The sequence below is a fragment of the Sipha flava genome, unplaced genomic scaffold (assembly GCF_003268045.1).
Source record: "Sipha flava isolate LNK unplaced genomic scaffold, YSA_version1 202_pilon_pilon, whole genome shotgun sequence".
NCBI lineage: Eukaryota > Metazoa > Arthropoda > Insecta > Hemiptera > Aphididae > Sipha > Sipha flava.
The window spans coordinates 1,160,984-1,178,303 of record NW_020272797.1 but is presented as its reverse complement, the minus strand read 5'-3'; the positions used below and the strand labels follow the sequence as shown (position 1 = coordinate 1,178,303).

Below are 17,320 nucleotides of genomic sequence, written 5' to 3'. Positions count from 1 at the left end.
GCATGCTTGTGAACTTATCGTGAGTCCTTCGTCCTAGTTGTAATGACACTGAAACCTATAAATTATTCTAGAAACTTTTGTAACCACAAATGAGGAACCCCAGGCATATATCAGTTATGATTTTTTTTATTCGATTCTCTTCGCGATCGCGAATGTGGCTGAACATAGAACTGCAAAAATCAGGATTAATACATTTAAAAGATAAATTCCAAAAAAAAAAAAAAGGCAGGCCATTGAGACGTTTAACTCATCCAATTGGGAGAGATGTGGAATAGGATTTTTAATATAATTTTCTTTACAAAAAAATATCGATAAATCACCAATAAATCGTAGTACTAATATTATCAATGTGTATTAAAAAAAAAAAAAAAAAAAAAAAATGATTGATACCATATCCACTATTAATAAGATATGGTACCACATAAACATAATGAACTCTCTTAGTATACTCGTATTATGTATTATGCTCGTATAAAATTCTATGTAAAACTGTTGATGTAAATATTATTATTCTACTGCTACACTTCGAATCTGTATGATCTTTTTCTTTTATAACATTCTACTGTAATATTTTTTCTACTTTATAATTATTTCTATTAAATGCACTTTGTAAATTCTATCGAAAAATAATCACGATGAAAAATGTATACACTTTTTTCGTTTATGCAATACAATTAGTACAATAACTTTTTATTCTATACATAATCCAACAACTTTATGATACAAATATTACAACAGCATACGAAATACTGTTTGTTCAGATTTCAGTTTTTGAGTGAGGACCATGAATTATTTTTCTTGAATAGTGAGGTAAGTTTTATCAGTATATTTCTATGGGAATGGTGGATTTCTTTAAAAATGCTGTTAACTTAATTTTTGGTCAGTGCTCATATAATACTCAATGTCTTGTTTTTATTAAGAGTTCCTTATAGTCCTAAGAATTTATTTCTTTCAATTTCAAATCGTTTTAAATTTTCTTCTTTAAATAGTTTTCTAAGTGAATTGAGTAACATTGTACGATAAGCATATAATTTTAATTAGCAATTATATTTTAAATAAAACATGCATTATGTACATAAGTTATAGAAATTTTTGAATTTAAATATAATTAATAAAATACTTTTAAGTTATCTATGTATGGAAAATAAAGAGTATTACATTTGAATAGAACAATAACAGTTCAAATACGTACCTAATTCTAAATGGATGAGTGGCACTGCAAAAACCTAAATTAGAAATTGATTCAACTTAATTTCAGAAATCTAAATTAATCTTTGAGTTGTTATTGAATTCCTAAAAAAGTGATAATAGTATATTAATTACAAAAAAAAAAACTTCAAACAAAAATTCCAAACATTTTACATTACGTATCAAATCGATATTTTTACTTCTTTATTATTCCTCAGCATATTATAATCGTTTCCTTATAAATTATTAATTTATTTTACAAACCATTAAGCCTCAAGCCTAATATAGACCTATTTTTTTAGTATTACAAGTTTTGATTTTGCTCCTCTATTTCATTATTACAATGAATTATATGAATTCCGTGATGGTTGATTCGTTTAACTACACGTATATGCGGATGTGCAATTTCAATTATATTCGGCGTATTTATTCGGCCACGTTTCCATCTGTCTATGACTCTAACCAAGTGCTAAACGTGTAGGTCACGTACTCACGTCTATGTTGTACATCAACATTCCAACATCATCATAGACAGATGATATGTAATTTTTAGGGACCCATGATGTCAAACATAATTTAGACGCTTCATTCCATGAAGTTATTCGTTTTATTTATATTATTTTATTACATTTTTTATTATTTTATTTTATTATTAATTAATTTTATTCCTTGTTTTACATTTTATTAAAAATTCAATAGAATCATATTAATATAAATACTATATAATTTTTAGAAAACGGGACAGTTTAGAAATAAATAAAATATTAGCTTACAGTATTAATATGTTTGTAAAGTATGTACAACCGATTTCAAATTAAAAATCCATTGTCAGGTATATATGTCAATAAAATTATAACTAAATATGAAAAAATAAAACAACAACTTAGTATTAACTCCAGTATTAACCATTTAATAATTTTTAATTTCATTTTATTAATAATTTTCTTTTAAAAACAAAAAAATATTTGCATAATCAAATAATAATAGCACAATGGTTGCTAAACAACGATGTCGAGAAGTTTTTAATTATTTTGAAATTGGATAAAGAACTAGAAAAGGATATATTGTGCTTACATAATTTTTATTAAATTTATCTGTTTATAATTTTATAATTATGTACTACAGATATTAATATTATAAAATATTATATAGTATTATAGGAAATAACCTTAATATTCCTATCGAGGCACCACACACCCACTTACCTATTTTGGGTATTAAGTAGCTGCTTTGTAAAACAACTTTTTGTGATGCTACTTTACTGATTACCGACGATCGAGTTGTTTTCAATTTTTAAACGATAGATTTGTCATAACTGGTTGGGACGATTATTGATGTGGTTACTTAATCAGTAATCATTCATTTTCTCGCTTATATATTCTTTTCGAATACATGAGTTAACTGTTATATATGAACGATATATAAAGTAATTAGTTTGTATTAGATAATATATAGATTAATACTATATCTTCATAAGGTATTTTTTATAAAATACGAGACTCGTAAATCAAGTAAAAAAATCTTAACCATATCATAATAAAATCAAGTTTTCTGATTAATTTTGTAATTATATATATAATTCGTTTATATTAAAAATATGAACAAATCAATGGATATCATACATAAATATATTTTATACTAAATATAACTCCACCATACATGAAAAAAAAACATATTAAGTTCATAGATAGAAGTTAGATAACATGTTAAATACTTTTTGTATAAATATTATAATATTATATTTAGTATTAAATATTATAATTTTATCATAAATTAAAATTTCATCGATTATCTAAAAGAAAAATCATCCGAGGAAATTAATATCGAGTTAAATATTTAACATTATGTTAACCTTTGTTAAATATATTAGAACGTTCGTCATTATACATTTTATTAAAATCCTTTTATAACCTAAAAACAATGCCCATTAAACTTTCTTTTATTTCAGTTATAATCTTAAAATAAAAACAATTTTAACATTTGAATTCAGCTCGTATTCTCCGTTTGATATAATCCAATTCGTTTCCATTTGCTATCAGATATCTGCTTTCACGACCAATATACTTTAAATATAATTTTTTATATGAGACGACAATGCAAAAAAAAAAAACGTAGGTTTAAAAATCTACGTTATCTTATGAGTGTACTCATACTTTTTAAGTAGAAAATACTACTATACGTGTTTTAAATGATAATACGTTGTTATCGTGACATTGATGGTATCCGTCCAGGTATTGTATTAATGTTTAGATAGGTTAGGTTTTTATTTTAGTTTCGTGCTTCAGTAAGAACCAAAAAGTGAAAACTAAAAAAATCATTTTCTTTTAAGAGTCTTATTCGAAATATATTCTTAATTTTCAATCAAACCGTAAACATCTCGTTATATTATTACTCGTAACTAATCAATATCTCTTCGTTGAATCAATAATAATTTACATCAATACATTTTACCACAATATTCGTGAATTTAATTATTTTACAGTTTTCTCTCTTTTTCTCTCACACACACATACACACAGATGTGGTACCTATAATTTTAACGTCAATGTTCAGTATCATCATTTATCGAGAATTAAAATTAATGATAATTGTTAACTTGTGTAATGTACGCTATTAATTTATAATATCGTGTTTTCTTCTTTTAATATAAACATACTAACAGCTTTCTTTAAATTGTATACATATTTTACCCTATGCAAGAAAAATACTTACATAACATTTTTCAAACTCTCCCGTTTCTTTTACATTTCAAATTAAAACAATTCAACTAGGTAATGAAATCAATTAAAATTTGGAAGTTAAGGATACTTTTTAGCGTATTAAATATTTGTTGCATAAATATACTATTGTTGAAAACAATTATTTAAGAGTCAAGGAAGAAATTTAGCTCGGCACTGGAATTCCTAAAAAATACACCTACAATCTTATAATTATTATAAGTAATATGTTATTTTGTGGTATATTCATAAAAATTGAATTGAAGAAACTTAATTACTATTCATATCAACAAATGGTAATTTCCTAAACACGATTTAGATTAAATACAGATTTTTTTAATGATAGCCTAATAATATTTTTTATTAAACGCTATCCGTTTCACTTTATTACATCAGGTTTTTTAAATGTGCAGTATGTTATGAATTATTGGTACGATTTTTCATGTATTACGTTTTTATTTAAATACACTTAATTTTAAATAACCTAATAATAGCAAATACTCGTACATTAAAAGAAATTCGAGTGTATATAAATACAAATTTGATTTGAATGAAATCGTGACAATAATTAATGTTTGATATGTGGTGATTATTATATTTGGTTTTTGAACATACGCATAATACCAGTCTTGTTTGGGACGTATAAACAGCATACTATATTAGTGCATAAAACTGAAAAAGAAACTTGTTTTAATTTTTTAATATACTCGTGATATATGAATATATGGCAGGCCCGCGTTCACTTCCGATGAACCACTCAATAATCAATTTTTCAAAACATACTTGGAATGCAATTCAATATCAATATATAATTTACAAGTAGATAATTTTATTTACGTGTGTTTAAGGTATTTTTTTCGTTGTAAAAATTACGTGTAAAACTGGCTCGTTTTGATTGATAATACGAATGTTTGCAAAATCATGTATGGTAGATAAATTATAATGTTAACTTCAAATAGTAGGTATACCATCAGTATATTAAGTAGAAATCCGCGTTTTATATTAATCTTAATTTTATTAAATGCCAAAAATGTCAAAATGATGAAGTGTGAAATATAGAATTTGTAGAAAGACCATGTTTTTTTTTTTATAGAATTCCGAATATTGTATAGGCAATGCGCAAACAAAAATATAGTAAAATATGATTATTATTAATTGTTATTATTATTATAATTATTATAATAAGCTTTCACAATAACTGTACTACATGTGCGTTTACTTATTTCCTCTATACTTGATTTTTCTTGTTAAATAATATGAAAATTAAATTAAATATTTCACAAAAGTCAACTTTCAAAATTTTATAGACACGCTTGAAAAATTGTTTATTTATTATCTTTTTTTATTTATATATGCCCAAAAGGCAGAAAGTACAGCATATTTCTTAAGCTAGAATATGTAAAAATTTGAACAACATTTATTTTAAATAACTGAATCGTGTTTTTTTTCTTATACATGTTGCACTTGCGTTGAAGTCTTCACTTTTTATTTGCACGATCTGAGGTAAAGTGTTAGATTTTATGATTTCTTAAATAACATTAAATGGTTTAAACTTTCGATATAATGTTTTAGAAATCTACTGTAGCATATGATTCTGAAATAACATGTATATAATATATATAGGATGTGAATTATGGATTTTAAACATAGTAATAGAACAAAAACTTTATTTTCAAAAATGTATTACTTATAAATAGTAATACCAAAATTATACATGCATTACAAAATGCGTTGTTAATTTTAATATTAATTATCGAATAATATAATCCTCTGCTTGATAATTAATAATTGATGTAGAATTTATAAAGACTTCAAGTATAAAAGTATGATATAACTCGATATCAATGTTTATTTTACTAACGAGCAAAACGAAAAATTATAAAGAAAAACTGTAAAGAGCCAATAAAAATGTGATAATTTTCATTTTATTTGTAAAGAGATCACTTAATTACTTTATAAGTATATACTTTAAAGTAACTTATAAATAGAAAAATAACTCTATGTAGGAATAATGTAACTTGGTACACTAAGAGACTTGTAAATTAATAAAAATTATAAATTATTTATACAAATAAACATTTTTAATTAATTGGACGGATTCAATATGCTTTTAATTTAGAAAAATAATCACATATAATGACAATTTATAGACGGTTAAGTATGAAATGGATTTTCAATCAAAACTATAATTTAGCGAAAGGCGATAATTCTCGATATTTTGCGCTGCATAAAACATCAACATTATTATAATAAACTTATGGTATATTATTGAAATACATATTCATAATATATAGGTATATATATTATATATGTATATATGAAAATAACTCATGTATACCATATGCGTGCGTAGAATATTCTCAGCGAGAGTGCCGACATGTATATCTAAGAAATGTGTAGAATATATTTACAGTCGTGATTTATGACTGTCTATTACAGTGCATTTAACTATAACCAGAACATATTTTAATTAATTTTCACTAAGTGGCACTTAAATAAAATTGTCTACCATTGTAGTTCATAGACGTGGTGTTCTTCGGCAGAGGAATATACAGGGAAAATCAATTCCTGTTACTACGGTCGTTATGAAAATGTGTTGGTTAGTGGTGCTATCACCCACCACTGGGTAGCATTCAATTATCACTGGGGGGGGGGGGAATAGTGCCACGTACTTTATATGTTAAAATATGCTCTGACTATAACATATATGATATATGAATATAATTGTGAATTTTGGATTATATATATAGACGGGAAATACTTAAATATTAAAAATGAATTTATTATATTTATGGCTTATATATACCGAAAGTTTAATAAATATATCAACTAGTATATCATTTTCTTAACACATAAAAATTATATTTAAGAAGTAAATATTATTCAGTTATAAATATTAATTAGTTATATTTCATTTACTTAAGCAATTAAAGTGATTATTGGAGATAGCATTGTTTATAAACTAATTTGACTTGAGGGTGAATATCGGATTTTGAAATTTGGAAAAATATTTTTGTTTTTATTTTTATATTGGAAGCCTTGAAATGAAATTAATTATTATTATATTTTAAACAATTATTATAAAATAATATTCAATTTAACGAATAAATCAAAGCAAATACGTAGTTTTTAACTTAATAAATATTATTTTTTTATGATTTATTTTAAGATTCAATTTTCATTTTCTGTTAATTTAGCTATATTTTAAACTTTTATTTAGTTATGAGTCATGAATGCAAGGTTTTACGATTTCTATATTTTTTTTTAATGCTTTTAATAAATACTCGTCCCACCCAATATTTTATCTAAAACCTGTATCCACTTTAATTTTTGTAGATACTCATAAAAGTAATATTTAAAACTTTTATTTTTGTTAATTTATTAAATTTGCTTGATGTATTTTTAATAATTTATTTACATGATGTAATTGCAACACTTACCTCGAATTTTATATAAATATATCAAATTGGGAATAATATTTATTAATATAGTAATATTTTTAATTAGAAACGATATGTTTAGTTTAACAACCGATTTTTCTAGATTCATTTATAAATATTATTAATTCATTTCGTGAGATATTAAATATTGGAGTTTATTGCAATGATAGGGTAGGAAATCATAGAAACGTGGCATTGTCTTCCATAATGCATGTTATAATATCTATAATATATTAATAACGTATATTTTGCTTGATATTCTTTGTATTTACCATTTAAGGAATTTTACGAGGATGGGCATATTATTATTACATATATATCTATGTATGGCTTAATAAGACAAATATAAAACATTGTCTTATATTGTATAAGTTATTTACGTTAATATTTACCATAGTTTTAATAAAATTAATAATCAACAAGGCTAGGATTTGTATACAATAAAAATTGTAAACTATGCATTTTATTTACCAAAATATGCAAAAATATGCATTTAAATTTTTATAAGATAAACACAAAAATATAGTTACAAAAAAAATATTTATTTATTGAAATACATCAGTGGTTAGCTGTTTGTTTTAATATAATATAACTGAGAAATAAAATAAAATAAAATGTATGTTTAACAAAAAAAACCAATTTTTATACTTTAATCAGCAGGGCTAGAATTAAGTATGAAATATTAATATTAAATTATAAATATCAATTACGAAATATACTATAAAACATTCATTTTTCGCATTCTTATAATCGAAATATGCAATAATATTAATTTTATTCAGTATATTTAATATTATGTATTTTATCCAAAATATGCAAAAACATGCACAATAAAAACACCACAATTTATCTCATCATGAGGTGATTCGTGGACATTACTGACAAAATCAATAATCAGAAGTCCCAAAAAAAACATGCTGTTGCATACAAATTCTAGCCCTGGTAATCAATGTCGTACATTAAATTCAAATTCTTTTTTGGTTACATCTAAATAATTTACATTCCTTTATATGACGCATTAAAATTTTTTTTTAATTCAAGTTATAAATAAGCACTTGATTTTCGTTTATAATTTTTTTATTTTTTTATTTTATAACGATCTATGTAATATTATTAATATTTTTGTTTATATATTCATTCAAAAAATACAACCATAACACATAAATCCTACAATAGTGATCCAAAAAAGGTACTAAGTATGTCATATCGCTTCCCTCTGTCATGATTAGCCAGTGTTTTGTCTGAAGAATGAAGCAACGAAGACGAATAATCGGTCTCTGTATCCGGTCGACTTTTTTTTTTTTACTTCGATTCTTATAATATTAGTACATTTTTTCGTTGAAAAGAAATCAAAGTCCAGTTCAGTCCTGATTGTCTATTTTTTTTTAGTGATTTTCTGCTTTTGTACCTTTTTGCCGACAGAAAAGCAAAGAATTCAGGAGAAGAGAAAAAGTTGGTACGTTGTTTGTAATATGGTAGTGAAACTTAGATAAACCTACTTGGACGACCGAGGTTTTTATCGGATGTTCGCACATTTCGCGATGGTGAAACGGAAGAAATTTGAGGCAGTGATGGCACCGTAGTGTTTATGCGGGTTCGTGCGATTTGTGGAAAGCCTGTGCATCGGTTATACATACCGTAACGTATTTGCACTCCCTCCCGACTCCCTCGCAACCGACCGGTCTCACAGAAGCTTATAAAAGATGGTAATTGGAGGTCATCGTGTGTTTTAGATTCAATGCCAATCCTGCGGCATCACAGGACTGTACGTAGTCTTACAATGCGATTTCCGTTCGATTTCGGTTAGTAGAATTGTGTCGTAAATAAAGTTATAAAATAATATATTATAGATAAGTACAATACACATATACGGTGGTTGCATTACAGTTCGATTATGTGCTGCGTTCGATTTTTCTAGAACAGTTATTCCGCAAACACAGTGCATTGGTCTGTGAAATCATCAAAGTCAATATAATTAACGGCTGTGAATTCATTTTTTTTTGAACTTCGATAATGGAAACGGATAACAAATTGGTGAGTACTTATATTTTATTCTAAGCGATTCTGTAATATTGTTACATTTTTTGATGTTTTAATAAATTAGTAATAAAGTTCACGACTAGTTTTTCTAATAAATAAATGTATTTAAGAATCATATTATATACAATATAGTTACTAATTATCATTACTTTTTACAACTATGGTAGTATATATATTTTTAATTTAAATATATCATCTTTTTTAATCAGTTCTCATAATTTTATACGACAGCTTAAATTTAGTAGTTTCTTAGTATTAGGTTTAAATTATTCACATGATAGTTTTAAAATGATTATTCCATACTAGTTCAATTATTCAACTATTTGTATTTGTTTAAGGAGCTTAAATATTTAAAATTGTACATTTATGCGCAACACTACATATTCATATTAAAAAAAACTTAAATGCAAGGTTGTTTAATAATTTCTTAAAATGAATTGCAATTATAATAAAATTTAAAAGGTCAATAATTATTTATATTGGATTTTGAGAAGAAATATAATAATTCAAATATAAGTATAGGTATAAAAAAATAAACCACTGAATTATCAATATTTTTATGTAAATAACTTTAAAATATGTTATAAATGTTAGTTGGTAGTTACAGTTAGAAAAATATTTTATAATCGATATCAAAACTTGAAAATATTAAGAATGCTTTAATAACATATTATAAGAAATGTACACTTCGAAATTGTATTTAAATTCGATTTATAAATCACTTCTAAAAATACTATACATAATCAATTTTTTTTCAAAGTTAAATCGGATCAAATGTTTTTAAAAATATCTTATAGTCTAAAAATAAGATTTATCATAATTAAAGGTAATCTTATATTGTATTTAATGTGATAGGCGATGGTTATACTTTTATATAAGTGTAAAAATCAGTTTTTTCGAGATAATTTTTTTCTTATTCAAAACTAAGTTTTACTTTAACTCTAACAAGGTCCTCTGGCAAACTTATCTAATGTAAAAGTAGTATAAATATAATACATCATTATAGAGGTTAACGTATGTTATAAACTTATTCCAAATAAGAATTGGTTTTTATGGTAACTTACAAAATACACCACTTAAGTATATTAAAGAATTAATTTGAAAAATTAGCACACTAGTTATTGTTATAGTAATTGAATCACAAATATATTGTTAAATTAATCGATGTATATTTAAATTCAAAAACTCATTTGATCGGTTTTATCCAGTTAGCCTACTTAAATTTATTAATATTCATTAAAACGTAGTGATAATTGATCATTGCTTTTTAAACGTATAGAAATTAATTTATATATATAAAAATTTTAATTATATGTTATTTCGTTAGTACATTATGCAGATTATAAAGTGATTTTTTTTATTGTTGAACTATCATTTCTTCAGTAAATTTATATTATTTTGAAAAAGTTGTTATTATAAAATTTTAATTTACTAAAAATAATATTTTATTTTTTTAAATTATTATTACATTTACTTTTAATTTAATATCCTAAAGTAGAAAATTTTAAATATAATATTGGTGGTGCCGAATATCGAATCGGTAGTAAGTTAATTTAATTATTTTCATTAATAATTCATTAAACAAAGTGATAGCAAAACATCAATGCACAAATTTGATCAGCTATACTGTAGATTAGTTATTCCATATTTACACATAATAATTATCTGTTAAATATTTTCCTCAGTACATAAAGTTTAAAATACGATATATGTATGTGCTAATTAAAACTAGTATCAGAATAATAAATATTTAAATAAACGCTATAAGACTAGAAATTATTAAGAAACAATTTTCTCGAAAAATATAAATTCACTAAGAAAATAATTATATTAAAAAAATTCGCTCTGTATCTATTCATTAAAATTATTTTTTATTTATAATTAGTTTTTAAATAAATTTAATTCTCATTTATTTTAAGAAGCATGTTTAGACCTTAACGATTATTCTGGTTTACTATAATCTTGAAACAATTTTTTTAGTTCTGTTTTTTATAAAATTAAAATATAACTAAAAATATTAAAATAATATTATTATTATTATTAATGAATTTAATTTAAGTTTTATAATTCTCTCGAGGTACACCTAGTATACTGTTCTGAATTATGTAAAATGTATAATTATTCCTAAATAATTCTTCTAAAAATGTATAAGAATTAATAAATACGAGTATAATAAGATATATTTAAAAAGTATATCAATAATGAATGTTATTTTAAAATTGTTTAGGTTTTTAAGTCATGTAGTTAATTTGTTTATATAGATAACGAATTATAGGTCGGTAATTTAATCGGGGAAAAAATCACGATTGACTTATCATAGAGTAAAAATGTTATTATTCTTCCGGAAATTCAGTTTTCAAATTGTAAGTTTAAACTACGAAAAAATGTATACACTTTGTACTAAATACAACTAAATAATATTATTTTATTACATGTTTTCTTTGTCTATCGCGTCTGTAACATCGTTACGAACGTAATGTTGAAGTTGCAACGTTTTACAGCTATTGTGTTAAAATTACTTTTAAGATCATATATTGGTATTAATAATTGTTGCATGTATACAAGAATATAATAAAAATTATATAAATACAAATTTTTAATAATAATTTGTATTATGATTTTAGGTGTTTGTTTTTTTTTCGTTCCTGGTATTTGCTCATTGCACGTAAGTTAAATCGATTTTTGTAACCACTGATTGTTTTCGATTCAAAAGCTTTTACCAAATTACAACAAGCTTTAAGACACTAGTACTAAAACCGTCAAACTTGCGATAATTGTTTATTTTCATAGTGCACATAATACATATTTTTAAACACTTGTTAATTGCTTTTCGATAGTTTTTTTATCACACCATGCCTAGTAGTACTAATTCAATAAGAAATTATTTCAAATTATCGTATTTAAGGACCTTTAGGTGACGTAAATAAATCCACGATACCATACTTTAGTTACTGCGCACTTAGCATAATACAAAAAAGAAAGAAACCGAATTAAAATTGTGAACCAGCCGAGAAGACCCCGCACGAGTATAATATGGATATATCGATATAACCTGCTTGAACCGGGAAACCAGTTTATCGTGCGCATGCATTATAAAGATAACTTATATAGCGACAAAGGTAACCAAGACGGTCATTCCGGCAATATAATAGGAATATACCTTTCTTATACTTAATATTCGAATATTCTCTTACAGACGTTTACTCTTGTCAAACGTTTTGTTTGTTTGTTTTTTTCTACTCAACAATATCGGCTATACTCGTATATTACATTAAAGCGCAAGCGATAATTACGTACGTTTAAGATGATTTATTGACGGCTACGCTTGACTACTATTAATGGTTGTTTTAATAAATACAAATATCGATTATAAAATAAATAACGTCTTATGTATTTCAAAACGTATTAATCGTCTGAGTTATTGATGCAACTATAGGTTTCCGAATAAGGCTGTGGGAAAACGAAACGATGAGATCACTTATAAAATTTAGTTTCTAACAAAACGATGATTTAGAAAACGTTCTTTTTAGAGTCCTTTCCATGAGAGTCATAAATCAACAATCTTGATAGTATTTATTTATCCAATTATTAAAATGATAGATAATAAATCTTTTGAACTATGAGATATATTAAACTTATAAACTTTAGGTGGAAGTGTAAATAAAAAATAGTAATGTTCGGATTACACTTGGATCCAAAAAATTAGCAACAGTTTAAATATTTAATAGTAAATGATTTTGAAATTAAAATATAAGTACTTATCGTATTGTAATTGTTTTATAAAATCAATAATTTACAAATACATTTTTACTTGGTGTGTAAACGTCTTGTTAACTATTTTCAAAACTGAATGCGATTCGAACATTTAGCTTTTCTGTCCCCAGTGCAATTCGTATATTTTCATTATTGTGTAATATCTTTTTTCAATAACGCAATTTGATAATGTTGGTTCAGGTAAAGAGTAAAATTCGACAACTGTCAGGCGCGTCACTTGAATAGAAAGCGATACGAAGTAAAATTGCTCTTTTCTAAGTCACCATGATTCTCGAATCATATGAAAATGTCCACACGTATCCCGGCTAACATTATTCGTATACGTTCTTACGTCACATCCGGGGGGCTCATGTTGACTGTTGATTGGCAACTAATTTATAAAATAATTTTATACACGGGTTGGGAGAAGTTTTCCGTTTGTAGCGGAAAATCTTAAAAACTATTAACACACGGTTGTTATACGAAACGAGTCGATGCAGTCGTCAATGTGTTTTGCTCAATCTTAACGATAATATTAAAACCGTCGGCGGCATGTACCAATAGCCTATACGAATCGGAAAAATAAATCAATATTAAAAACGGGAGACATATGTGGGCTATGTAAATGTATAGAATGATCAGAATATCATATGATATCGATTTTCTTAATGCTACATGAAAATACTAGAAATAAATGTTTTTGTATTCATCATACATAACTATGAAACCCCAATCGCTCTGTACATTATTGTCGATATCGTTGATTTTATAATTAAATTATAAAATCAATGTTGATACGTATCATACAACTAGTGTTCTAACCGCATTCGTGTACACAAAAATAGGGATGTGAACTCGACCGAGGGAAACGGCGTGGAGCCGGACGGTGATGGACATTTGCGGCCCGCGGTCCACGGTGGCCACCTCGAAAACCATGAGCCGGCCACGACGGAGGCGACGGCGCCGCAGTCCAATCGGGCCGCGAGACAGTTTTACCAGCCGTTCATCGCATACCATCCGTATCCGCAACGCAGAGCGTTCAAAGGGCCCGGTTTGCAGCTGAAGAAGAAACCGATGAGGACAAAACCAGGCAGGAGACCCAGGCCACCGCGACGACGACCGGCCGTCGGGCCTGCCCAGGCAGCAGTGCCGATGCCGATGCAGACGATGGGCCGGTACAGACGGTTACCGCCACCGATGCGCACCCAGCAGGTGAACTACATCGATTCGACGGGCACGGACTACGAGGACGGCTACGAGTCGGCGCCCATGACGTCGGTGGACTACGGCGATTTCGACCACGATGCGTACGTGTTCGGACAGCCCGGAGCGATGCAGCAGATCCCCAGTGGTGGCGGCGCCCCGATGATCGCGTCGTCCGGACGGCCGCGCAAGCGTCCGGTCGCCACTGCGATGGCGTACGCGCCTGAAGATACGCAAGCCGTCGTGCACGTGCCGGTGCGCGTGCAGGCCCGGCCCGTCGCCGCGATGTACCCGACGCCGGCGCCCACGACCACGGCCGACCCGATGGAGAAGCTTAGGCAGCTGGTGCACGAGGCCATGGACGAGCACTTTGCCAGCCGGCACCAGGGGCTGTACGCGGACGGGTTCGACAAGCAGCCGCACCATCCGGTGCAGTACAGCGCCAAGTACAAGCGTCAGCAGGTCGCCGATGACAAGGACAAGGACTTCAGGCAGTCGCAGCCGCAGCACCAGAGTGGCAAGACGACGGTGGACGCGGTCAGAGCGGAAGTGCCGGTCAAGAAGGACGTGGGTTCGTACGCGTCGCCGCACCACCACTCGTCGTCGGACGCGGAAGCAGACGGATCCGACGACCGGTTGACGTTGGCCGAGATATCGGCGTACATGGGTGCCAAACCGGCCGAGACGGTGCTCAGCGCCGGTGGCCACAAGTACGTGCTGTCTGACGCCCTGCAACAGAGCTACAGGCTCCAGCAACAGCAAAACCAGCAGCACCAGCAGCACCAGTATCATCATCAGCAGCAGTTCAGCGGCGACGACGAACGCGATCACCAGCAGCAGTATTTGCGGTACGTGTCGCCGTTCGAGGCCGTCTACGAGTTGCCAGTGGTTCCCCGGTGGATGTACAAGTAATAGTCGAGTATTACGTTTACCGTATGTCAAGTTTTTTGATGTACAGATGCGTAACGAGTACGAGCGCGCCCCAGGACACTTTTCGAGAATCCTTATCCCTTGCGCACCAGCGAAATGTGTCTACGGACACAGGTCTGTATTAAGCTTCCGCTCACGTCCTTTGCTATCTTCCATAAATCCGTCTGCAAAATAGCCATTTTTAAAATGATAGAATTGAACAAATATTTAAATCAAGCAAATACTCGTGTTCCCTGTAGTGCTCGTAGGGACACGGTTAAAGAATACCATAAAATCAATTTCCATTGGAAATATTATACTAGTGTTAAAATTTTCGTTGTAATTTTTTAAACAATCAACTATTGCATGGAATGATATACAAAATAATCATGCATTTTTGGCGAACAACTTCACATTAAAACACTAATAAGAGTATACTAAAGTACGGTTGAATATAAACTTAATGATAGTGAATCATCGCATACAAATACAATTAAATTCTAAAAACTAAAATATGCCTACTGGTTTTGCAATATTATTTGTATGTATAATTCAAGATAACTAGATAAGTGTCTGTAACCATAACTTATCAATAAAATCTTCCTAGCTTTTAAAGATTTAACTTTAGAAAGGTGGCGTTTGATCGTATTAACGCTTTATATCAACTATAAAGAATAGATAATTATTTAGTGTCAATTATAGTTCTTAATAATCTTAAATATATTGAAACCATAGTACTGCGTACTATAACCAATTATATTAGTGTTTTATTTTTATATAATTTATTAATTTTATTATACCATTCAGTAAGCTCTATATCAACACATTAGCTGTGTTTCTTACTTATATTTATTTATATATTTTACGTTTATATAGATTTTAGTATACATTAGTACAAACGTGTACATTTTGTTAGATATATTATTATTATCTTTTTACAATTATCGTGATTTCTTATTTACCAATTATTCGATATACGAATGATGCGTAACTATATATTTGAAAACTATTTGAGTTTCATCCTTAAATTACTGTAATTATAGGTTTCACATGTTAAACTTATTGCTTATCCTTTCTATTTGTTTATAAATTTCGATTTCTATGTTCACACACATTTTGATTCAAGTAAAATGTTTGATGTTCAAAAATTGTATAAGTGGCGTGTAACTAGGATTTTATAGGTACAACTATTCAAGGATAATTTCATATTAGACATATATACACTATGCATACAATAAGAATTCGATTCTGGCATAAATAATAATATTGTTTTAATATATTCTTAAAAAATACCATTATTGTACATAGTTTTTTTGAATATACATCTGCAGTTAATAAAACTATATATATTTTGAATTTATATTACCATTTATAGTTACGTATTTTTTATTTACAATAGTACACCTGTTATAGTTATTATTATTCCTTGTTATAAATACATATAATATATACATGTATGTTTATGTTTGTGATTAAAATATTAAAGAGTTTATATTTAACTCACGATTGACTTTTATACTATCATAATCAACGAAAACGCATTGATTATATTGTGTTATAATACGTTTCATATAATGACATTCATTATTTACATATATAAACTACTCCGTTAAATCAATATTGAAATAATATTTTATAGTCATTAGTTACGGAAAATAAGAAAAATAATGATCAATGATGTACCGAAGAGTAAAATAGCTGGACGTCGCACGTACTATCATAATTATATACCACGCGCCGTGTTGTTCGAAGATAAGCTAACACTTAAATACTCGCAGCACATCAGAAAACAACTGGTAATTTTTTATTTCTTATAGGTATTATAGAGACGAGCGAATAGAATGATGAATGATGACGAACTAGTATAGACAGCTTGAAATATTTACAGTATAAATAAATAACCTCTAAGTATTTAAAGCTGGTGCCAACATTTAACTAATAACATACACTCATATAAAAAGAAAATTTAAATTAAAATCTAAATGCTCTTCCATTCACCGTATTTTTTACTTTATTTATTATTGTAGGCCCTCTTATTTTTCACGCACGGGCATACGGTGAAATACTGGA

At 28.0% G+C, this 17,320-nt stretch overlaps 1 protein-coding gene across 3 annotated transcripts; it reads left to right on the top strand.

The window, feature by feature from the left end:
* LOC112682349 lies at positions 1-16,575 on the top strand. Of its 3 annotated transcripts, none has more exons than XM_025552914.1 (5): positions 1-19; positions 9,079-9,147; positions 9,233-9,379; positions 12,010-12,050; positions 13,984-16,575. In XM_025552914.1, exons 3-5 carry the CDS (start codon positions 9,359-9,361, stop codon positions 15,251-15,253), a joined length of 1,332 nt encoding a protein of 443 aa, XP_025408699.1. In that variant the 5' UTR covers positions 1-19; positions 9,079-9,147; positions 9,233-9,358; the 3' UTR covers positions 15,254-16,575. The 3 variants fall into 3 exon arrangements, with proteins under 3 accessions (XP_025408699.1, XP_025408702.1, XP_025408700.1); XM_025552917.1 differs by having other exon boundaries at positions 2-19; positions 9,264-9,379; XM_025552915.1 differs by lacking the exons at positions 1-19; positions 9,079-9,147 and having other exon boundaries at positions 9,154-9,379.
* The last annotated feature ends 745 nt before the right edge of the window (positions 16,576-17,320 follow it).

Bases quoted from the DNA above. Each gene is read 5' to 3' on its own strand.
- LOC112682349 (XM_025552914.1), top strand. From the start codon at position 9,359: ATGGAAACGGATAACAAATTG. The intron at 9,380-12,009 runs GTGAGTACTTAT...TTATGATTTTAG, and splicing joins TGGAAACGGATAACAAATTG to GTGTTTGTTTTTTTTTCGTT. The intron at 12,051-13,983 runs GTAAGTTAAATC...ACACAAAAATAG, and splicing joins CTGGTATTTGCTCATTGCAC to GGATGTGAACTCGACCGAGG.